This window comes from Triplophysa dalaica, chromosome 14 (assembly GCF_015846415.1).
Source record: "Triplophysa dalaica isolate WHDGS20190420 chromosome 14, ASM1584641v1, whole genome shotgun sequence".
In the NCBI taxonomy this organism is placed as follows: domain Eukaryota; kingdom Metazoa; phylum Chordata; class Actinopteri; order Cypriniformes; family Nemacheilidae; genus Triplophysa; species Triplophysa dalaica.
This window is the reverse complement of record NC_079555.1, coordinates 18,047,400-18,073,446: the sequence shown is the minus strand read 5'-3', so window position 1 is coordinate 18,073,446 and position 26,047 is coordinate 18,047,400. Positions and strand designations below refer to the sequence as shown.

Genomic DNA, 26,047 nt, shown 5'->3' with positions numbered 1-26,047 from the left:
TATATTTTAACAAAAATGTCATATAGAACCTTTTCCAAGGCGACAAAAATGTTTGTTTGTTAATTTGTTTCTATTTATCCTAAACAGAAGACACGTCTGAATCTAAGTTAATACTTCAATGTAACTACTTAAAACTCATTAACCATAAAATAGCAGTATCTGAGGAATAATATTTTAATATGGATCACTTTTTACAATACAATCGATCCATATTTTAAAAAGGTCCTCTTTCTATTGAATGTCCTGTTTCACCGTTGCATTATGGAAGTCAAATTAATTGCATTGTGACATTAAAAACATAAAGGTTGGGACACACACACACACACAGTTTGACAGACAGACATTACTTACTGAACCACGAGCTGCTGGCAAATAGTTCCCGTCTCTGTGATCAATTCATTAAGCTTCATTTCTAAATGAACTTTCCCCTGTCAAAACAGAGAAACTCATGTCACCACCTGAAGGATTCAGATAATTTAACTCTTGGATAGCACAAGCAAACAAAGTCATTAATACTTGTGAGTTTTTTAAAGCCTGTCATATTGTCTCTGGGACAAAATTTCTTCCCGAAAAAAGGGAATAAGCTTCATTGTGAAGATATTATTCTATTGAACACAATATCAAAGCAAGTTTCATCTCTGTATGCAAACCCTTTTGCCAAACCTAACTTCACATTTCTAAGTTTATTTATTGCAATGACCTTTAAATATCTGATCATTCAGATCTTTCTGGTGGATGTATGAAGTCAGTTCCCTTCAAGTTATACAGGTGTCATAACAGAGTAACCACAATCACATTTACTATAGTCAACATTAATGTTTTACAAAGGGACTGAAATCCTTTCCCCCTCATTTTATATTATATATTTATTTTCAACCATGTGAAACCAAAAAGACCTCAGTTTTATTTACTGCCATTTATGATATCCTGTCCCACCAATCAGAAGTCATCAAAAATTCATATGTTAACAATAAAATCATCTGAGTTACATATCATGATGATTATGAAGTATTTGCAGCTTCAGAGGTGAATAGGGAAATATCAACTGAATTTATATAATAACAAGGCATGTTTGAAATAATCTTTTTACAGTAAGTCGAATATGTTAAAGCTGATAATCTCGAAATGCGAAAGAGACAAGAAGTAAAGGACAGAGAAGAAAAACAAAATAAAAGCACCCACAAACTCCTACGCAAGATTTTGAAAGTTCCTTTCAAAAATAAGTGCACACAGAAAATGTTATGCTAGTACAATGTATATTTATCTACACACATGTGTCTGACTGTACTTTTTTACTTAAAGTTGCTAAAATACAATTTTTGTGCTGACCCTTAAACACATAAAAATCAATGAATCTAATCTTATAATCATTTAAGCATGTAGAATAAGCAACTGTTGTGTAGACTTGTGTGAGCAAGACCCACAGCGCATATATCTTGCTGGAAGTCATTTTACATAAACTAACGTAAAACTTGATGTTTTGTTAAGTCAATTGTTTATGCTTTGAGTATTTTGGTGTACTGTAAGGGGCGCAAAGGTGGAAGAACGTCTGGTAATATCAGTCAGCTCTGGGTGGTTCTGCCAGTTCTTATCTGACGGAAGTGCCGCCCACCTTTTTCTGAGCTCAGGGATAAAGACGCAAAGCCCAATTTAATATATTACATTAAATATATTTTTGCTATGGTGGTAAATAAATATAAAATATATTCACACACAAAAAGATATAGTATACTTTAGTACTGTATCTATACATTTTACTACCGTTTACTATAGTGAATACTAAAGTGTTTTTGAACCTTCCGTAGTAAATGAACAAAAACAGATAACTCTCAAATAGATAAATCTCAAAAAGCATGTTTTTAATTTTGTCATTATATTGTGCAAGTTAGCTGTATTTTTTGAATTATAACTTATTTTCACTGTTGGTTTGTTTTGAATAATACGTATTAGTATTAGTATATAAGTATTTAATAGTTTATTAATTCACTATAAGTAATTCTATGGAATACTGCACTGTAAACATTTACAGATTTAAATATTTTTCACGTATAATGTACAGCCAAAAACCATCAATCAACAAAATAGACTGCAAATGTACAAAAAAAGGAGAAAAAAAAGTTACTGGCCCCAGCTGCCAGAAAATTTCCACAATTTTACAGTATGTTTTATACACAAACTTTAGGTTAGTATTTTTTTTATTTTAAGTAAATAGTTATTATTTTAATGTAAACTATAATTTACTCTAGTAAAAACTGATAAGTACAGTACACAACAGTCAATACTACATTTTATTCTGTGGGTTTGTCCTAATAGTATATTTTTATCAGTCAATAAAACATCATTTTAGTTACAGCTATTGCTACATAAAACTTTTAGCACAGAAAAATAATAGTTATTTTAATTCGCTATTCACTTTTTTCCACACTTTATTTTGTACAGATGTTTCTTACGAGCGCAAATTCCTAGGCATAAACACCTTTTGTTTCTGATAAAGCAAACCCACACCTTCAAAAGCCCGACGGTCCTCGCAACTGCTGAACGGTGAATCACACTTGTGTACAAAACAGATCCGTGCATACACCATACACAAAAACAGGATGTGGAGTGGGGCTCACGTCTGCTTTTAAGTCATTGGACCACATATGAGAGCTGACTAATCATATATTGATCTCATTGGTTGTAGCAAGGAGATGAGTAATCATAAACTCATCTGATTGGCTCAAACCACAGCTAAAGACTAACCGCATGAGGGAAGTAAGGTCGTTTTTTATACATCGCTCTGTTGGGTGTGTGTGTTTGTTTCGCATCCATTCCAATATTCAGATGTGTCGGTCCACTCACCTGAACTTCTGAATGTGGATCCACAGGCTGTAAGTGAAACCAGTTTTCTTTTCCGCTGTACTTGTATAGATCGTCCTTCCTGATGGCTACTTTTCCTTCAAACACACACATAGTTGTTTAGTTGACATGTACACCATTAGTCATGGCCATCTGGAAATGAGAGAAAACAAGGGCGAGAGATACTGACCTACAGGTTGATCTTTCTGAAACATGCTCTTGGTGTATACATAGAAGGACAGGCATTGGAACGGGCGGGGAATTTCAAAGTAGAAGTCCTCTCCATAGAACGGACTGAAACACAAAAATAATAGTGTTAAATCATAAAAGTGACACCAAGCATAGCTCACAGCAGAAGACATTTAAAAAATCTCATTATGTTACAACTGGTTCTAATAGACAACAACAAGATTAAATCAAGACTTGCCTAACTTTCCTGCTTCGCAGATGTTTCCTTTAAAGGAGTAGTTTGGACTAAAAATATTTTAATAAAATTGTTTGTTTTATACTAAAAGACATTTATATGATGGACAACTATATTTTGTCAACAAAAGTAACTGCAGACATTATAACATTGCAGACATATAACTTGAGATTAAAATATGTTTAAGATCACTGGAAAGATTTTAGTCAAGTGTTTCCAAACTTTAACTTGTAATGTACATAATATGAGTCACATATCAAACATAACAACGCCCAAATTATCTGAAATATCCCAACCACATTCATTTAAATGTATGTGGAAAATTGTCTATTTTTGTATTAGATTTTTAGCAAACTTCCTAAGAAACAACACAGGACAAAACATAACTGAGAATTTATACAAGACTCCTGTGGAATAGCATTTTCCTCTTCTTTTATGCATGCAAACCACAAGCATTGAGATCCAACTAAAATATTGGCTACTAATTACACTTAAAAGGAGTTCAAGCAAGTCAGACGTTTGGCTGGCTGTGTGCAGCAGATGTGCCGAGAGAATTAGCCAGCTGTCTTCCCAGAGGACACGTGTACAGGTGGCCTTCAGGAGAGAGGAGTAAAACCACAACAAACTCTTGAGTCTCAGCGGAGCATTAAATTTCAAGCGGTATAAAAAAATCTGTTTGATAAATTTAAGTGGGTTGTAGTCAGATGTTCCTACTTCTTTAAACTATAAAAGTGTTACGTTTTTTTAATATTATGCAATTCACACATGTATACACGCAGCTTAAAGGCATAGTCAATGTCTCTGTTCTGATGAAAACAAAGAGATATTTGGAAGTATGCTTGTAACCAAACAGTTCTTGGCCATCATTGACAGTGGTAGCAGGGTTTCAGACTGCGGTTAAAACGGTCGCTCACATCTGTGACCAAAAAGAAAATTTGTGAGCAGGTTTAGGAATCGTTTGAATTTTATCGATTCCGATTCTGCATGATTCTTATCGATTCCCAGTTTCGATTCCACAGTTGAAGTAAAACATTCGAATATCAAAATATATTGTCAATTAGCCTGCTTATTGGCTTTTTTGCTAAAAATATATATATTACACATTTTGATATATTAGCACATCAAAACATGTTTTTCTGATTTAATACAATTTGTATTATCATAGTTGAACTACATCATGGTTAAACTGTAGTTACTACAACATGCAGAAAAATGTCATTACTAGAAACTAAAATCCACAAAATAACATGAGCCCTTTCGTTTTGCGAAAAAAGGTTTTGCCCTATTCATACCATACATATAATATATAAATATGGTCTTGACATGCACATTTTATGTTAGTTCAAATGAATTCAGACTAATTTTGTCTGGTCTTTTCAGATTATAATCAGTCTTCAATCAATCATCAATCGATAACACCACTTCACTGCCTCTTTATAAATAGGGAGAACCAAACCTGCTGTCCTGTGCATTTAAAAACAAGCAGCATCTGAAGACTTATTAAACACATTCATTTTTGTGCAGAAATATAAAGACATTTAAAACAATTCTGCAGATTTTCCCCAAATTTTCAGGCATAAAAAAGTATTCAGATTACACATGGCCCAATCTTAATATAAAAAATTTTATGTGAGCAAAACTTATGAGAGGGAAGATATACACACAACAGGATAACTAAAAGTATGTGATTTAAAAATGTAAGTTCATGTTATGTGGCTTATAGGAGCCAATGGATCGTAGTTATTTTTTTTGTCTGGAGCCCTGGATAGTCAAAGGTACCCCAGAACCGTCTGTTTTCCTAAATTCTTCAAAATATCTTCTTTTGTGTTTAACAGAACAATGAAATTTATGAAGCAATTTTCCCTTATTAGTTATCATGGTAGTCAATGGTGGTTACTTCTTTGGTAACAAGCATTCTTCCAAATATCTCTCTCTGTGTACATCAGAACAAGAAATTTATAAGGATTTAGAACAATTTAAGGTTGAGTAAATTACAGAATTTTCACTTTTGGGTGAACCGTCCAGAATAATTTTGGTGCCACTATCAAGAAATATCAAGACCAAAAATCCTATACATATTTTAATATACTATTAAACTATAATCATAGAGAAATACTTGACTTAAATACAAAAATGCACTGATAATTTACTCACCCTAATCCCATCCCAGCTTTAGGTGACATCTTTTTTCAATTAGCTCATTCAACCATTATTAAAGCAATCCAAATAAGTCCAGTTTATTTAGTGATTGATATGTTGGTATTCATGTAAACAAACAGATCAGCCTTTTAAAATTAAACTATGCCAGCTAACTCAAATCTCATTGGCTCATGCATCTCATGACTTGTGGTAATATGCGTGTTCTCTCAAAATGGTATGAGGGTAAATTATAAGAAAATGCTAATATTTACGTGAACTATTCCTATAATATGTCATAATATCCCAAAAAACTACAAATGTTAAAAAAACTATAATTTACCGTGCAACTATTACTTTTAGCCATGTGACAGTAACAGTCAAATACCTCATCTGACACTTGAGAGGAGAATGCTCATCCACCCACACACACACTCCAACTACACATACACACTTATTGCCCACACATTTGACAGCGCATGCGCTCCCACATACATTCACACACCAACACAGATTCAACATAACTACAGGTAAAAACCAACACTATATACGCCAAACTGAGCATGAATAGCTACAAATGACTACAAGGTGAAGAAATTGTGTTAAATAGCATGTCTGATTGGTAAAGCTGAAGAAATATTGACGAAAAAAACCTTCTGAGAGAGGGTGAGTACAAACGAGTGTGTGAACGAAAGAATGCGACAGATAGCAAATGTGAGAGAGAAAAGTGAGGAACGCGTAGGTGGACACGCTTCCTCAGACACAGCCGACTGAGCCCTTTGAACAGAGGAAAAAACTGTTGTGAAACACCAAGAGAGGAAAAGGCCTTTAGAAAGAGATAAAAAAAAGAATTTGTGACTAGACGTTTTTACGTCTGAAAAAGTAAACAACATAATGCTGTCAAACAAAATTGTACTAATCCAGTATCAAGCAGTAGCAACAAACAAGTCAAAGATCAGCAAAAGATCTGCTTTGTTCAAATTTGGGCATTACGGTTGTTTATATTTTACAAAAAAATGCTAAACTGTTAAAATAAATGAAACCATTCGAAACCTGTGTTGACAAGGTGTACTCAACCTTTTTTTCTCCTAAAACAGATAAAAACTATCCCATGGTAACCATATGGCAACACCCTAGCAACCACCAGAACACCCTAGCAATCAATCAAAACACCCTGGCAACGTTTTAGAAAGTGAACGAGTTTGAGGGGAGTCTAGAGGATATGATATATCTGTCCAGGCAACTCTATGTGAGAAAACACTTTTTAAGGTAGGTATGTAAAGTTTTAAAATAAAAAGAATTTGCACAGTATTTACAAACTACCAGTTTCTTGTTTCCTGCATACTGTTGTTATAATATATATATATATATATTTTAAATTCCTTACTAAAATTACTATGGTTTGTATGTTTCTCAAGGACTGTTATTTGTATGACCACAGAAATACAATAAATGTTAAACCATTATGGTTGCGAGACAATAGTCAATTTGTTGTAACTATGATTTTAATTCAAATACCATTGTAAAACCAAGGTAAATCTTTGTAACAGAGTAACAATCTTCTAGTAAACTTCTACTACTCTGCGCTGTTTTATGTTGATATCGACCCGGTTAATTCAAGCCGCCCTCTGTTGTTTCAAAGAATAGAGGGCAGATCTAATATGAACGGCAAACATTCAGAAAAGACTTGCGGTGCAGAGACAGACGCAAATATAAACAAGACTTTCATCATTCTTCAACAACCCAGAATACCTTATCAACTTCTGCCCAACCTCCTAAAACACTTCAGCAATACAATAAAAAAAACACCCAAAATACACTGGAAATAGACTTTAGCAGTACTGAGATTTTCTTCAGATACAATAAACTATTTACTATAAACTATTTTTATTTATTTGAAAGCATGGTAAGAAGAAAACGCTGACTCCCCATTCATTTTCACAATATGTTACTTGTACGAGTGAGAAGCAGGAAGGAAAATATAGGCCATTTGCCATGTACATTTCTGTAAAGCAGCAAAGAAACCACACATGAAAGTAGCTATACACAGATAAATATCATCAGCATCAGCACAAGGCTTCGCATGTTAATGTGCTTATACCAAACTGTGTTTGTCAGCTCACCTGACGCTCTTCTCGTAGACTTTAGTGCGGTAGACTTCCTCCTGGTCCAGACTGATGGTACAGAATGTGCAGAGGTCACGGAGACGGTTCGGCCCTGAGCTCGGACCCAGATTCTTTGCTTCGCCTGTCGACAGAGGACGTAGTGTTAAAGATAACAGACACACACACAGAAGGGACGTTGACACACCAATGAGTGACTCGTGCATTGTGCATTCTGAAAAATGCAGACCGAGTTGCTTTTCTGTTTTTTATCATGTTTATCAAATATATCTAAACCTGTGCACGCACACATTTAAAGAACACATCGTTGTTTTCCTAACTTTTGTAAGTCGTTTTGGATAAAAGCGTCTGCTGTCAGAAAATGTACTAGATACATTTGTTTTCATACTAAGACAATTATAAATATTCACAAAAAGCCAAACTGCACATATTGCATAACATAATCACACACGCACAAGAATAGACAAACACTTCATCTTGTTCAAACTATCATTCACATTGCTTGTAGAAGTTATTAATAATGCTGAATATTGCACACAATTGGATTAGAGGTTTGTCAGTTGTGGAGTCCTCAATGTACAAACACTAACGAGCGTGTTTGCGCTCACACACACACACACACACACTTGCAGGAGTAGTGTGGTGATGCAGAGGCTTGAGGAGGATGTGGCTGCCATACGTGAAGCTCATCTCAGATGTGGTTACAGAAGAGAAGCATTAACTTCCTCCCAGCATGCAACGGGGCTTCCAGTAGAGCGCTGATTCAAAAGATCAAATTCAAACATGTGTAGATACACAACCACATATTAATGTATCGGGGGGACAGATGTAGGCATGATTTTGACCACATCAAACCTTATCAGGATTACACAGCTAAAGAACACTCAAGAATAATGAACATATTAAAAGGCCAGTTTTTCTATCTTTTATAAGCCATGGATTTGCATTACTTAACAGCTAAAATACAAACAAACTTGATCAGTATAAGGTTTACATTTCAAATAAATGTTTTATGTTATGCAATGCGTTCTATTTTGTGAACATCAAAAATGTATAGATTTATGAATCGTAATATTATCTGTTTAAGATTTAATTATAGTGTGAGAAACTTACTATGAGAAATTAAAGTATTTTTACACTACAACGAAAATGTGGGGCCTTAATTGTCATAGATAAATTTGGAATGGATTTTTTCATTGTGAAATTAGTTTATTTTCTTTTGACCTGGACAGGGTATTTCAAAAGAAAAAGAAATTCACTCAATAAAGGTTTGATAAACAAAGATCTGAACAAAAACCAGTCATAAAAACAAAAAAATCCATTTAGTCCAGAGTCGGTATGGGCACACACAGAACACCTTCAGAAAATGCATGTCTGTTTCCGGCACACACGCACACATCTTTCCTTGAACATTGAGAAAACAATAGCAAACGCTGAGCAACAAATAATGATGCTTGCAGTCGACACAGATAAAGCACAGAGGAAACTCAACTCCCAGCTGCACATTGCCACAGGGAGCCGTGACAGCAGACAATGCCCTACGGTTAACCCTTCTGCTCACACACACACAGGTGCGATCGAGACAAGCTAGTGTGTGTACTACTACATGCTTAGCAACGGAAGTGAACGCAAACCGCAACCGTGAGGCCTGAAGAAACAAACTATGCAGAGCTTCTGAAATACTCACACACAGAAAACTTTGGAGTTTGTTACAGGGATACACACACTTGCCCTCATTTTCTCACCCATACAGTGACAGTTACACAAACAAACTGAAAACTGTACCAACCTGAAGGAATCAAGTTATGACTGTACTGTAATAAAATAACATATCATCTGTGGAGAACTGCACAGGAGACTTAGAATATTTTCTGCAAAACTGGTGTGTTAGTCACTCATCACAACCTGTCCTCTGCCTCTCATTTGATTCTGTAACATTTTGGCTAATCTGATGATCTATTCAGTCACTAAAAGTGTTCTTTTTAGTTTTGCTCAATATATTTTACAATATTTTTACAAATTATTACAAAATTACAAAAACACAAAAACGTATGATTATTAGATTAAAAAAAGGCAACTGAAGCCCCTTCCTAACCCCACCCCTAAAACAAATAACACTGGCACGAAAGTACAAATAAGATCGCATCATTTCATATGAATAAGCCAGCCACATCAATAGTCCCGTGAGATTGTGTATCAAAGAGTGTCGCATGTCTCCACTGCACGGAAAGTATGAACTGGTTGAGATAGTAAACGTAAATGCTGTTAAACACAGCAGTCAGTTTAGTGTTGACTGTGTAAGCACAACATGTTAGGGGCATGTGAGGTGACGACGCCAATCGGCTTCTGCTCTTTAAAGAACTATTAATGTCTAATCCCAGAGCCACGGACTGTGAAGATTAAAGCGACTCTTGAGCTGTGGGTTAAGCTCTCTTGCCCTGAATCAGTCCCAGAGGTCAGCTGTGACGCCTTTACAAGCTACTTTAAAAGTTGTTTAATCAAAAAAATGTTTTGAATGTAATACTGCATACTAGGAGTTGCACGAACAACGTCGAGGAAAATGTGAATTATTTAAGAATAGTCGACTTAAAAAACTCTGAGGTCATTAAACCCCTACTGCATACATGAATACAATTTTTTGAAAAGAGTATGTGAAATGGGATGTATTTCACATAGCGCATTATATTATTATTATATTATAAAACCATCTTAGAAATACAATTACAACCTCATTCTGATGTTGTGGAATTTTGCAGTGAAATCACTGATAAACTGTGTAACTGACTGCTGTTGCCCCAGAAAACATCCGGCTTTCTCTGTCCTTTAATATGGTATGACGGGCAGTTATCATTAAACCCTGCACATAAAAAAATACTGTAACATTTACTTTAGTAAGCTGTAGTGAAAATACTAGACATTAGGGTTTTTAAATCTTAGTTTACGATATATTAAGCTGTAATACAGTATTTAATACAATTGATCAATTTACTAAATCTATAACCTTGACAACAAGAGTAATTACTTTAACACTTAACTCTAAAACGGTGCTTCAAAAGGTTCTTCAATGCCATTTGGTTCCATAAAGAACCTTAAACATCTGAAGAATCTTTCTGTTTCAAACAAGGTTCTTTGTGTTGAAAAAGGGGCTGAAAAAGGGAAAAAGAGCTGGTTCTAATGAACGTTTGACTGATTGTTTCGTGGAACCAAAAAGTGTTCTTCTCATCGCTGTGAAGAACCTTTTAAGCACCTCCATTTTTACTTATAATAGTAAAACTATAATATTCTACAGTATAAACTACTTACTGTAGTATGATACTGTAGGGTGATAAAAGGAAAATACAAATAATCACCCTGTTTTCGTAATAATGTCTGGATGTCAGTTACATTATCAGTTTATGATTTGGCAGTTTTAATCCACATTTGTGTAAAAACGTCTTTGGGCAGTCTAAAGTTAAAGACATAGTTTTAAGGTATATGGCATAGTGAATTTTGGGATACTGTATCATATATCCTGTAAGCAGGCTCAGGTATACTCTGCAGAGTGGAATGTTTTTAAATGAACTAGACATTTGTTAGTTAAGCAAAAAGCATAAAACACTCAACTCAAGACAGACACAAAAGTTGGGAAGCATGCAAATAGAAGTGTGTGAATGACAGACATTCCCATTCTGTGCAAATCTGTGTAAGCAGATTTGGTTTGGGTCTGCCCATAAACCAAGTACATTTTATCCAGGTGATGAGGCCTTTTAGCCTTTCTAATATTTGTCTTAACTTTATATGCTTGCATGATCGCATGATCGCAGGAACATTGTGGCCGGTGTGAAGTCATAAGAGTGTGTTGTAAGATGGTTGTCATTGAGGCAGATCCTTATAAAGTTCCTCTTTGCTGGCTGCTCTTGACATGATATTAAATGACTAGCAGTTCTCGAACACATCAAAACATTTCCTCCTGCTGTTTGTATATGTGCAGACACACCTGTGCCGGTGCTGGTGACCACATGTAAATGTGGCCGTTTGTGCACAAAAAAAAAAAGAGGGAAAGAAAAATAAGATAACATCAGATATAATGAGTGCCCTGTAACCAATGAGGGTATGAATTAGTCCACTACACTTTCCAGTTGAAACGTGTGGCTGAACATAGCAGATATTGGAGTTGCAAGCCCAATATAAAGCAGATTTTCTCAACAAGATTGTCACTAAGATGCTATTGGTTACAAGGACAGTGCTATGCAGTTGTTTTCAGGGTTTTTAGCCTGTTGCTAGTGTGTTCACTGTGGTCGCTAGATGAAGTCTTATTGTCCTACAGCAAGTCTCTATAATGGTCCCTGGATATGGTTTGTGTCGCTGCTTTAACCTGTGAGTGTGACATATCATCCGACAGGTCACCAAGCACAATGTTTATCTCTGCAGGACATGCTGTGTGGCATGAGTTATGAGGAAAAGTTAAAGATTCACGCAAGCCCAAATTTAATCTGACATAATGCGTGTTTATTTTGCAGTACAATCTGCTGAACTGCAGACTTAAGGATGAAGTATAGTTCCCTTTTTACGCGTATGCGGTGGATAGCCTACAGTGTGCGTAACGAAAACTGCGTTGTCAGAATAGTATCTACACTGCCGGAATTTTGTTACCTCACCAACAAAGTATGCACAGGTCATGCATGCGCTTTCTTTTTCTTGCAGTAATTAGTTAAACCAATAGATGCCAACCGTGTCCTGGGAGCATCGATTCAAGGTTGTAGAATATAACCTGACCTCTGTAGGCATGGAAAGATATTTCAATCTGTCGTAATGTGCAGGCGTCAAAACATGTGGTGTGTTCGCGTAGAAGTCGAAAGACGCATTCACGTTAAAAAAGATAACTGCCACAGGCTTTAAGTGTTACACTTAAGTGCACCTCTCGGTTTATTAAAGAACAATAGAATTGATTCAAACTGTTCGAGGTTAGTAATGAACTAAAACAAAAGTGGAACAAAAATCAAACTTTTGTGAATGACAGGCATCCCAATTATGTGGAAATCTACAGAGATTTCTGTTGAATTCCCCTTGCGCAGATTTCTACAGATGAGTAATAATATCTTTGATGCAAGGTTTTAAAAACGTTTACACTATAAGGCCATACAGTTATTTTATAGCCTTAACATCATATGTAAACACTTTATGACTCACTCTCTTCTCACTTCAAACCTCTTTGACTTTCCCTCCGCAGAACACATCAGAAGATATTTTGAAGAATGCTGGTAACGGGCCCCCATTCGCTGGAACTGGTACAATAGAAGGGAATGGGGGCCAGTGCTGTTAGGTTAGCAACTTTCTTCAAAATATCATATTTTGTGTGCCACAGAAGAAAGGGTCACATCCAGGTTTGGAATGACATGAGGGTGAATAAATGATGACAGAATTTTCTTAGTGAACTATCCATTAAGGTGACCCTAGCTGATGAGTATTAATATTATTTGCGGTAGTAAATCAATCACACTACAAATACTGCACTCCCTGAATGTTTTATTTGGGTTTGATGTGGTTGTAAACGCATTTGTGGTTATGCTTTGACATACGTGTCGCCATTTGTACTGTTTATAGCTCTTACTTGGACAAAGCCATAACTACAGCATAACGCTCTGCACACAGTAGCCACCGCGGCTCAACTCTGCACCGCTCGGTCATAACAGTCATTCTGAAACTGTAGTGTGCTTTTGTGAATGAAAAACTAATTGACTTACATTCAACCCCCAGAGCACTGGGCAGTTGTCTGATTATCAAACACATAACAGCAGTTGTCAAACACAAACATATCACAAGACAAATGAATTCCTACATTTCTTTTATAAAATATGTTTTGAAAATTGGTGATGCCAGATTGCAACAATGCCACATATTCGGCTCAATACAGATCTCACAGTCTTAACTACATGACTCAGAGAATGATCAATCTCTCTGTGTCACGCAGTCCCATTTGAGTTTCAGATATGCTCAGATAAGATTTGATAGCACGTTCGTGTCACGGGAGATGTTTCAGTTCACATTCAGTCTGTACCCCCCTACAAATATTTTATTCAGGATGGTAAGGAAGAACGTAGGAAGTGGTCGTGTGACAGTTTAGTGATTGTGATCTAGACAACATTTTTTCGGAAGTCTTTGACATTTAACACCATTTTTTCTAAAAAGGTTTTTTGAAAACTGTTATGTCTACCGTCAAAGAAAATGTATGAGCAAAAATATTTAACGAATTTCCCAATTCTTCATAAGAGGCATTTGTTAATTTGCACTATAGTAGTCTGTCAGATTACATACAATAAACTTTTATGCTTTTACATGTAACTTCAATATAAACCTGCTACTTTACTAACCTGCTAAATTACACAAACTGATTCTCAGCATCATCACTTTACTCTACACTATCGGAATTGACTTGCGGTTGGGAAGCTAGCCAAAGGCCTCCAAAGTCCCAACTTCCAACCGACTTCCAAAAAACATCGTCCTGTGTGTCAAAGTAAAATACCCTTACATCTCCAATGTAAACAGCTGTTTCAGTACAGTGGTATAACGCTGGTTATTGAGCAGTTACTGTAATCATAAATACCCTACCCTCATCCAGGTGGCAAGATAAAAGGAAATGTCTTTGACCTGACCGTTTGAAAATGTTCTTAATGTTCATGCTGCATGTAAGATTAACATGAACAGATCTATTATGATCTCCTTTATGTTTTTCACAGCCAAACTACAAGTTTGCAGTTTAAATATTAAAAAAAATATATAAATAAACATCCCGTCGCATGGCCATCTTTCCTCACATTTATGTAAAGGTTTTTCTTTTTGTTCTCCATTAAAAACGAGGTTGTGGTACTTCACAGGAATTATGCAATATCGTGGATATGATGCTGTCAGTGAGCTTAACACCACATTCTGATTTACCACGAACTTACTTGCAACACAGAAGGTTTCAGTTCATTAATTTTTTGGGTGGGTGAGGGGTAGGAGACGTAAAAAACGTCAGCACCAATCATTTTACCAGCTTAAAGATCTAAGCATAGAAATTAAGTTTAAGCTTACACATAAATCTACTTTTTAGAAACTTCCTGAGACAATCATCAAATCATCTCCTTATTTATAGTTATGGACACAAAACAGCTATTAATTTCCCTGAGCTTTTCAATATCACTGGTCATATCCCTTACAAGAAATTATTAATCAAGGGTACCAGAAGGTAATACTAAAGTATATAGTACTCAGTGCTTACCATATATCATGAATTTTAAATGCTACTTAAAAAATACCATGGCACTAAAGATAACAACATTAATACAGTGGCTGTTACTTTAGTAAAATAAAAAAACGATTAATATCTCCGTTTATTTTTGAGGTGGCTACATGATCCCATTTCGATTTAAGTAGCCTAACTGTAGTATGAAAGTACAACTGTAGTATTTATTAAAACCTATGGTGACCGTTTTTATTACATTTTAAGTATAAAACTCAACTAACGTTAAAAGTAAAATCATGCTTCAAAGTTATTTGATCATAGACGTTATACTACACTTTGTACATAGTTTATATATAATAATACATTTAAATATCTAATTTAAGCAAATTGTGAATATTGTAATTATATGTCGCAGTGCATCTAAAGCGATGGAACAACTTCCGTCCAGTTTAGAATGTGTCAAAATTTCAGCGAGGATACCGCTGTCTGTTTCACAACAACAGCCCGGGTTAGAATGAATCAAATAACCGCCCATTACCTCCAGTCACATGAAGATTGCATTAGGTAAAGTGGCTAAACAAAGATTTTCACACACGTACCAATTTAAACGAGTAAATAACATGGTTGTTACGAGCGGTGATCAGGCTACTGAGCACGTTAGCAGTACGGCTAACTCACTCATTATCTGTCACTGCTATTCAGTAACGTTACGTGAATGAGCTGTGAAAATAAAGCAACCCTTAAAACTGTAAGTGTAAACCATCTAATGTGCCAAACAGCGTTAGTTTCTCAGAGCCTCATCCACTGGCGCTGAATACGAGTGTGTGCGTATGTGTTATGTATGTATGTATGTATGTATGTATGTATGTGTGCGTGTGTTTGTGTGTTGCTCGCCTCGTACCGCGCCCCTCTTCTCCCCCGCGCACGATAATTTTCGTCTCTTTCTCTCTAAAAGCCGTCTAAACACACGCATACACATACACACTCACTCACTCAAACCTTGCCGTTCCACTTACAGATCTTTCCTCGGAGACTCTGCAAAATCCGGATTTTCGTGTCGTCTTCTTCCGCCATGGTCCGAGTTTCGTCTCTGTACAGTACATTCAACACTTATCACATCCGTTTATGAATGCAGGCGCGCGGACGGACGGCCCTCCGCAGCGTCACCGGCGCAGCGCGATTGGTCGCAACGCTAGAAAGGGTATTTGTGTGAATCAACTCTCGCAGGCAACATCATTTAGTCAAAACAAACGGAAGCCCTGGTGGAGGACGAGCGATAGAGCAGATGAACCGAGCTGGGGCCCCTGAATGAAAGACTGGAGATCATGATGTTGTTTAAAACCTATAGTAAGCTGGCTACCTAGACAACATTTTTGAGAGCAGTCCATATATGTCAAGCGTATGCAAATAATTTGTTATTTTTAAGTAGCTTTTTATGTTAAAATTATATGTAGCTCTTAATGTTTTATTTATATCCACATATTATTTATAACTATCCAAATATATAATTTTGTATTATTTCTGTATAGTTCTTAATATGTATTTTTTAAATATGTGTTTACTGCTATTTATATTATTGATTATTGAAAAGTAAATATTGAACCTGTAGGCCTACTTTATTTAATCCAGTTCATTTTGGTGGAGTTCCATCTGTAAAGGTAGCGTTACCTTATCAGGTCAACGTGCCATAAACTCAAAATTGTTCTGTTGCTGTTTCTCACTCAATGGTGGTACACTGTTGTTAACATACTGTACATTTAGCACATTATTACAGTGCATTCAAGTTATACATTTTGTTCCCTTGGAATCAAACGTAATTCCCCTGTTTTACTAACACAATGCTCCATCAATTGATTTACAGGGGACTGGGTCAGAAAATCGCTAGAACTTTATTATTCGTTTCAATAACATTAAAGCTGCATGCAAAGCCTCTCTTTTGCCATCTCTATTAAAAACACAAATTTGCAAGTTGGAATTGTTTACCTTTAAAGGCTGAGTAGACAATCCTGTTCAGAAACTTTTTTTGTCATGCTGGTTGGAAGTCTCTTAACATCCTGATAGCAAGAAAAGCGAAACATTGGTGTTTTTGTAATTATATATATTCTGTGAAAGGCCTAGGGTCAAAAAACGTTGGACCAATTACTGCCCTCGGTCCGGAGGCAATGATACATCAGGTGTACATTTTCAGTCAGCGTATTTTGTATCCCACTGTGCACCCTGTCCACGCAGACATCATCAGCGCGCTCATGTGCAGGCAGCGAGACAATGGCGGACAGGGAGCAGGTACCAGGAGATGTTTGTTATTGTAGTAATGTAATTTACTTTGTACTGTAATGTTTTCTCAACGTAGGCGATCCGTGACTCCTCTTCAGGGGAAGCAGTAATGCGAAGCTCGGCAAAACATGTAACGTATTTAGCCCGTCATGTCATGTAATCAGAGTTAAGTGTTAACGCAGTGTCTTCTGAACGCGGACGTCTCTGTTATCATAAACCCTTTCGAGGCGTGTGCTGCAGGCACGTATTTTGACATGATGCAAGTTGGAAGCGCTGAACACGTATTTTTAATACGTGCCTCCCATGAAGAGGAGACACCGATCGCCTCTGTTTCTCACCGGTGAATGTGACATGACTTCACTGGAACCGATCCAACAGTTTCTGGTCTGTGCGCATGCTCATATGTTTTGGAGGCGGCATGTCTTTGGATGTTGATTCGCGAGAGGGAGGGATCGCACGATTGCACTGCTAGTAGTGATTGCATTGCATAGCAATGATCTACTCAGCATTTAAGCGGAGGTTACACTTGCGGTTTCTGCCAATCTTATATTTATCTTGAGTACCTATAGAGTAGTACTGCATACTTCTTATCTTCAAAGAGTATTTTGTTTGATCGCATTTATAAAAGACAGACAGCTGTACTATTATTTCTGAAAACAGGCAAGCCCCTGGAGGCGTTCAGGGGGGGAACAGAAGCACGAGTACACAATTCATCATTGCATAATCTGTGCATAACTGTTTATTCACTATAAATTTGTGTTGTTTACATAATGCACGTACGTGCCGATTGCCAACAAAACACACACATATGACTCAGTTTGACTTACCGTTTAAAATTCTAGACAAAGAACACTAGGAAGGGGAGAACCTAAATACTACAGATAATGAGGGATACACAGGTGATGGGGATAAACAACAAATGTCCAATGATGAAGATCAGATGAGACGGGTGCTAGGGATTATGGGAAGTGTAGTCCGGTGATGAGGATGTGCAGACGTTAAACTGTTACAGTACGCCCCCCTCAAAAAGGTGCGACCTCGCGCCTTAACAGGAGCCAGGGTGGAGACAGAGGGACCGAGGACCTAGGTGTAGCCGGGGAGAGGGAGGAGTCCAACAGAGCCGAAGGTGGTTCGGCTACCGACTAAGGCGACTGGACAGCGGGCTCTGGCGGCAGAGCAGGGGACTCGGAGGCCTCTGGACGGTCTGACGGGACCGACTCGGAGGCCTCTGGACGGCCGGACGTGACCGACTCGGAGGCCTCTGGATGGCCGGACGGGACCGGCTGGTTAGTCGGCTCTTGTGGCTGGACAGCGGGTGTTGACGGCTGGAGGAAAAGGAAGTTTTGGCCCTTTTGGTCTTAGATACCTCCATCGTGTCAGGGAGCAGGCTTAGATGAGTGACACTGCGCGCGCTTGGGAGCAAGGTCTGGTGGCTTTTGAAAATCCAGCAGCAGCTGGTCCACCAGACTTAGCTCGGGGTTGGAGACTCCCAGGGTCTCACCACCAGGGGGGCCCGGCAGCTCGTGAGCTGAAAAGTCCATCAGATCCGGGGAGTGCTTCTCGGGCTGTGTTGCGAGGTCCCCTTTAGAATAAAAAGGGTCGAACTCCGCAAACAGTTAAACCTCCAGGGGAAGCTCGGAGACGAGACACTGTAGGGCTCAGGAGCGGAAGGGCCACTGATCCGGGGAGAGTTCCGACCCGCATGCCGTCTAGAGGCACGGCAGCAAGGCTTTGGGGAGAGCTGGATTGTGGAGGGGTGAGTTGTGGTACCAGAGTGAGTCGGAGCTAACCCCCCGCTTTTGACCGATACTGGGCGACCCTCGTTCAAGTCTCTATCAGCCACCTCGACGCAGAACTCAGAGCCGATCATTTGGAGGACTCGATTTAGGAAGTCCTCCAACGGGTTATCATCTGCGTCAGGAAGCATGATGAGGACGAGCAGATCGTCGGCCAGACCGGTCAACAATGCGAGGTTCAACGCTTGATCACTTAAACTCACCTGATAACACAACTCCAGAAATTCCTCCATATAGCTCTCTAGAGTCCACCCATCCTGCCTCAGGTCCATGAGGATGGCCCCTGGAGAGAAGTTATAGCTGTTCATGTTTTAAGGTCCAGTATTCTGTTACGGGCTGTGCAGGGAATACTGACAACAAGAAGGTAATCAAAACGGGTTTCCTTTAATCCATATCGAACCACAGTGATAAACCCAACCATACATTTACTATACTGGACAAAGAACACTAGGAAGGGTAGACCTTAAATACAACAGATAATGAGGGATACACATGTGACGTGGATAAACAACTAATGTCCAGTGATGAAGCTTTCCTGTAGCTCAGGGGTAAGAGCATTGCGTTAACAAGGCAAGGTTCTGGGTTTGATTCCTATGGGATTGCACAAACCTATGTATAAATGTATAGGATAATGCAATGTAAGCCGCTTTGGATAAAAGCGTCTGCCAAATGCATAAATGTAAATGTAAATGAAGATAAGGTGAGATGGGTGTTAGGGATTATGGAAAGTGTAGTCCGGTGATGAGGATGTGCAGACGTTGAACTGTAACAGCACTATATCCACCGTCTATGAAACATTCCTCACCCTAATGCAGTAAAGAAACAAACAAACACGGCTGAACATCGTGAACGAAGCACATTGATGGGTGTGGTCTTTCTCCCAGGGGTTGACATGTCCCCAATAAGGGACTAAGAAAAGTTGTTACGTAACGGAATTTCATGTTCGAAAAAAAACTTTAAAAAACGTATACGAACCTTGGGGGAGTGTATCAAGCACAGAAATACAGTTGTGTTCAAAATTATTCAACCCCCACTGAAATTGATTGTTTTGGTCGGTTTGACATTGATTATGATCATTCAGTCATCCTCCTTACAAGTAAATTAAAGAGGCACGTGTAGGTCAGACAAATATAACATAACATTTATAATGAAATAACCACAAATGTCTTTTCTGAGCTCACATCATTATCAGTTTTATTCAACCCCCAAGTGACATTCAATCTTAGTACTTAGTACAACATCCTTTTACAGTTATAACAGCTTTTAAACGTGAAGCATAGCTTGACACAAGTGTCTTGCAGCGATCTACGGGTATCTTCGCCCATTCATCGTGGGCAAAAGCCTCCAGTTCAGTCACATTCTTAGGCTTGCGCACTGCAACTGCTTTCTTTAAGTCCCACCAGAGGTTCTCAATCGGATTTAAGTCTGGTGACTGCGATGGCCACTTCAAAATGTTCCAGCCTTTAATCTGCAACTATGCTCTAGTGGACTTTGAGGTATGCTTGGGATCATTGTCCTGTTGAAAGGTCCAACGTCTTCCAAGCCTCAGGTTTGTGACGGACTGCATCACATTGTCATCCAATATCTCCTGGTACTGAAGAGAATTCATGGTACCTTGCACACGCTGAAGCTTCCCAGTACCTGCAGAAGCAAAACAGCCCCAAAGCATGATTGACCCCCCGCCATGCTTCACAGTAGGCAAGGTGTTCTTTTCTTCATAGGCCTTGTTCTTCCTCCTCCAAACATAGCGTTGATCCATGGGCCCAAACAGTTCTAATTTTGTTTCATCAGTCCACAGAACACTTCTGTGGTTTGTCCACATGACTTTTGGCATACTGCAGTCGACTCTTCTCATTCTTTGGGGACAGCAAGGGGGTGCGCCTGGGAGTTCTGGTATGGAGGCCTTCATTACGCAGGGTGCGCCGTATTGTCTGAGCAGAAACTTCAGTACCCACATCTGACAAATCTTTTCTCAGTTCCTCAGCAGTCACACGGGGACTTTTCTCCACTCTACGCTTCAGGTAGCGCACAGCAGTCGAAGTCAGCATCTTCTTTCTGCCACGACCAGGTAGCGTTTCAACAGTGCCCTTTGCCTTGAATTTGCGAATGATGCTTCCTATGGTGTCTCTTGGTATGTTTAACATCTTTGCAATCTTCTTATAGCCATTGCCCTTCCTGTTAAGAGTAATCACCTGTTCTCTTGTCTTCCTGGACCATTCTCTTGACCTCACCATGTTTGTAACCACACCAGTAAATGTCTAGAAGGAGCTGAGTATCACAGTCATTTTAAAGCTGCCTAATTGGTGCTTATTAGGCTTTATTGCTGCTCCCTGATATCCACAGGTGTTTTCAATACCTGATTGAAAACACTTCATTGAACCTCTGTTCTTCAGAGTGGTAGTCTTTAAGGGTTTGAATAATTATGTCAATGAAGAATTCACAAAAGAAACATTTACTACTGTATTACAAAACTAATTGATGTCATTTTAGTTGCATATGGTTCTTTAAGAAGTCCTTGTAGGATTTCATTCTGAATACAATTACAAATGTACACTAAATTCCCTAAAACCATTTAGAGCATTGGGGGTTGAATAATTTTGAACACAACTGTACTACAAACTCTTTTTTTGACAAGTTAACTATGTCAAGCATGAGAAGCCAGAATGTTTAACATTGTAAAGAAGTCAGAATGCATGAAACGGTGTTGAACCACCCCTTTAAATCAGTTGTGCTTCGGCACTGTTGTACTGTACAGATTCAATTACATTTTATTTAAATAGCATTGCATTGTTCTAAAGCAGCTTTACATACATCATAATAAAAATGTACTAATAATACTAGTGGAAAATTGTTTAGAGAACACATAATTATTAATAATTATAAAGAATATTAAGATTCATGGTATCATGGAACGTTTTTCTCTATGCAATGCACACTGATGTCAGTGGATTGTCAGAAACTCTAAATTATTTAAACGAAGTATATTTAATTTAGTTATATGATTATTTTAAATGTTGTAATCAGGCCTGGGAGCCTCAAATTACAATATACTAAAACAATTTGCAATAATAATCGAAGTATATTTCATTTATTTATATTATTATTTTAAATATTGTTATCAGGACTAAAATTACAATATACTAGAACAATTTGCAATAATACCAAAACTTGCAGAAAGAAACCAGCATTTAGAAACATAAAATATGTTAAAGGGGTCATTTGATGCGGCTAAAACGAATATTATTGTTTGCTTTAGATTTTATACAATGTGTATACACGATTTAAGGTTGAGAAACGCTGTATTTTCCACATATCATGCATGTTTGCATCTCCTCTTTGCTCCGCCTCTCTGAAACGCGCTGATGTTTTACAAAGCTCATCGCTCTAAAAAGAGAGTTGTAATTTGATTGGCCAGTTCACTAGTGCATAGTGATTGGTCGAATACTGCACGGAAATGTAACGCCTCTTACCACATTTGGAACATCAGGTTCCACAGCAATTGTACTGACAGGTACAACCACCTTACTTATATATTTGGGGCGGTCTTAGTCAAATCGTGTTACGAACTGACGTAGATTTGCCGGGGTGTGGTTATACGTTTTAGGCAGGTCTGGGTGAGCATTCGCTTCTAGATAAAATACATCTTTTGTTCCGACAATTAAATTTTTGCAATTTTACGTGGCTAATACATGCATGGGCAACTTATAACACACCAAAGACAAAAGAAAAACACATATTTAAACTTTTTTTTATCTTTAAAGTGCATGTGTGTTGTAAAACGCACGTTTTTTTTTTATTTATGGATTAAACTAAATCAGCAGTCTCCCAGTTAGTACCGGTGGCAAAGATCCAAAACTACACCAAAGATTATGTGAATAAGAGTGGAGGAAAAAAAAAACTCAGACTCAACCGGGAGAGCCAGTTCCCCTCTGGCATGTTTAAATACCACTGCTGCAACTACAGAGAAAATAATTACTGTGAGATTCATCGAAACATTTTGCAAGGCTGATTAGTGAAAAGAGGAAAGAACTAGTGAGGATTGGAAAAGAGAAATTTAGGTCTATCCAATATTATTCTGGTCCTGGATGACTGTAGGTTGTTGCTATAGTTGTCGTCAGCTGAATTGCCCATTGTCACAAGCATCTGGCTGGACTGGAAAGAGGATCAGGCCAGAGCTGGGGCTTGGACTGACGACTTCTGGTGCCCTCAGGATCCTAGGTTGTGGTTACAGTCGGCATTAGCTTTCCTGTGGCTCAGTTAGAGCATGGCACTACCAATGGCAAGATCATGTGTTCGATCTCGTTGCATAATTGCTCCACTCCGTGCCGATACATGCCCGGCTGTAAGTAAATTGTTTCATTTTCCATCCCAGGTCTTATTACAGAATTTTTAGACAACACAAACACATCATGCGCTGCCTCGGTAACATAAGAGACTGAGCTATAACAGCTCTAGGCGCAGTCAATAGCGCGATTCAGCACAGTTATCGATCTGTGTTGAAAATTCTGAGAAGAGAACAGTTTGTAATCGTGTCGTGTCGAACCAGGCTCACGTGGAAACTTAACTGTAATCGTTTCAGACAGTAGAACTATTCGGCGCGATGGTGGAAAAGTGCTCATAGTCAAGTTTATAAAACAATGCAATGTAAGTCGCTTTTGATAAAGCATCTGCCAAATGCATAAATGTGAATGTAAATGTAGGTGGACTTCCAATCTTCATGAGCGTTTGGCTGAACTGGGAAGAGCTTGGAATGACGACCTCTGGTGTCCTCAGGAACCCAATGTAAAGGAACATGAAAAGCAAAAACTGATATTACCGTAGAGGCCGCTCACAGACAGTGACATTATCATGGGTGTGTTTGTGTGTTTGGTTTCCGACAAGCTAACTTAATTATGGCATAGACTGCTTACGGTGAGTTAACAGTGTTATCAGTGAGTTAGTTAAAAGCTATATTAAAGAGGTTCTTTATTGAACAAACAGTTATTTTAGAGAGGAAAGGAAGCGAAGTGGATGAGAGAGAGGTGGTGGGGTCGGAGAAAGGACTACGAGCCGGGATTTGAACTCTGGTTGCCCAGGACGCACCGGCAACATATGTCGGAGCACGAACCACTCAACCATCGGATCCAACTTGTCTTAAATTTATTGTCTCTGAACCCCAAGCCTGGCTGGGGAGGCTATTTCAAAGTTTAGGAGCCAAGTATGAAAAGGATCGACCACCTTTAGAAGATTTTGATATTCTGGGAAATATCAACAGACCAGAGTTTTGCGATCGCAGTGTGCGCCATGGATTGTAATCTGACAATAGTTCACAGAGATACTGAGGTGCTAGACCATTCAATGCTTTATAAATAATTGACAGGATTTTAAAGTCTATTCAGAATTTAATAAGGTAGCCAGTGCAACGATAACAGAATTGGGCTTATATGGTCAAATTTCTTTGATCTAATGAGCCCTCTCGCTGCTGCATTTTGAACCAGTTGTAGTTTATTCAGGAGATCCCCCCAACAATGAACTACAATAATATATTCTTGAGGTCATAAATGGATGAATGAGTTTATCCACATCTAAAGCAGAAAGCTTGGCAGCAGTTCAGAGATGTTTCTAAGAGGGAAGAATGCTGTCCTTTGATCTAAAAACTAATGATAATGCAGATAAAAAATATATTTTACTGAGGTCTTAACTGTTCAGTGATATAGTAGCTGGGACATCTTTCTGTTGATGGGAATGACACAATCATGTCAGATTTATGTCTTATTGTACCTGACAGCTCAAATTAGGGGTCATTTTACCTTACGTAGGAGACAGGCTGAAAGGAGACAAACAGTAAACAATGATAATGTATTCAATAACTGATTTTTGTTCACTTTAACCTAAAATAGTTAGGGATTGAAGCCTTTTATTACATTAATACTTGTTGACCTAGATACTCTAATTATGTACATCTTGTACCATCATTCCAGTGTCTTGTCTATACTGTTTAGTAAATCGTATAACAGACCTTATAGGTAATTTGAATTTAGTCTCGCGTAGCCAAACCTTCTTACTAAAGGTCTGGAACTTTCGCCACTTTCTTTGGCAAAGCCCCACCCAAGAGACCATATGACTGACAGATAAAGCAACCAATCACGTTTCGTTTTGTGCCGCGTCTTGTTGAGAGGTGTCGAAATGTCACCACATTAACAGACTGGTGGACATTCACGAACGTGTCTCCCGGAAATCCTGTGAAATTCCACCAATCAGATGACTACTTCGAACATACAAGTGTTTCCAGAAAACTGTGCCTTCTGCATCAGACGTTTAGCCAGTGGACCATGGGATGTCTGAGGCTGAGACTCATTTGAATCAGACTTGGAAATTATTTGGAAGTATATATATTCATACTACTTTTTAGATGCTTGAAAACACTAAAGCTTTAACAAGCTTTAAACTACCCTTATACCTTTAATTTTTGCTACACTGAATGCAGGCAGAAATTCTTTGGGCCAGCCATTTTCTAGCACGAAAAGGGCAGCATTGGTATCTCTGCTAGATATAAGAAGAATGGAAGCTTGGAATCGGGATGTTGCATTTGGAATTATGCACATTTTGTGGAAAATAAAAATACCCTTTTATGACACATGTATTGTAGTTGTATAACAATTGTTATTTGACTGTTTGCATCATTATGACAGGAAACATTATATTTGAGTAGACTGGCAGATGGATTAGACATGCAAAACATATGAATATCTGATAGGCTAGTGGAGTCTGGTAAAGTAGTTGAAAGAATGGAGAACAAAGTACAGTTACCAATAAACAAGGTACCAGATTTCCTAATGATCCGGATGAATGAAAACTCTTAAAGAAAAAAATGATATACTGATATGCTTTTGGTTGTGGGCACAAACCTGCTACCATATCTGCGCATATGTCAGGAGGGTGGGGTTGATGATGGGGAGAGTTCAAATCATCTGGCTCTGGTGTCACGTAGGCCTGGATGGGACACTCTGAATGCTGCCTTGTGTGGACGGCTGACAGAAAAATGGGAATGAGCTTCTCAGATGGGTCAGCACTGAGGCCCAAATTAAGAAAGAGCGAGGACACGGAGAGACAGACTGAATGAATAAACAGAGTTCCTACTTGCATGTCAGCAGTTTCAAGAGGAAAAGGAACTCTTGAGGTCTGTTTCACTCATTCTCTCTCTCACTCTCCATGATGATGTGTCATTTCAAAATGTAAATGTATGTAATGTAGGCTACTTGCATTGTCTTTT

General features: G+C 38.2%; 1 protein-coding gene across 2 annotated transcripts in view; it reads right to left on the bottom strand.

Annotated features, from left to right (window-relative positions):
- Window positions 1-15,935, bottom strand: part of rasa2 (RAS p21 protein activator 2) — a 43,402-nt gene extending 27,467 nt beyond the window's left edge. Inside the window, exons 1-5 of one of the 2 annotated variants that reach the window (XM_056766443.1) lie at window positions 15,742-15,935; window positions 7,522-7,645; window positions 3,029-3,132; window positions 2,842-2,936; window positions 352-428 (exon numbers count right to left, since the gene is read on the bottom strand). In XM_056766443.1, coding sequence (XP_056622421.1) covers window positions 352-428; window positions 2,842-2,936; window positions 3,029-3,132; window positions 7,522-7,645; window positions 15,742-15,799 — 458 coding nt within the window. In that variant the 5' untranslated portion in view covers window positions 15,800-15,935. The remainder of the gene's footprint in view (window positions 1-351; window positions 429-2,841; window positions 2,937-3,028; window positions 3,133-7,521; window positions 7,646-15,741) is intronic. The other variant, XM_056766444.1, reaches the window with a different exon arrangement.
- Between the last annotated feature and the right edge of the window lie 10,112 nt (window positions 15,936-26,047).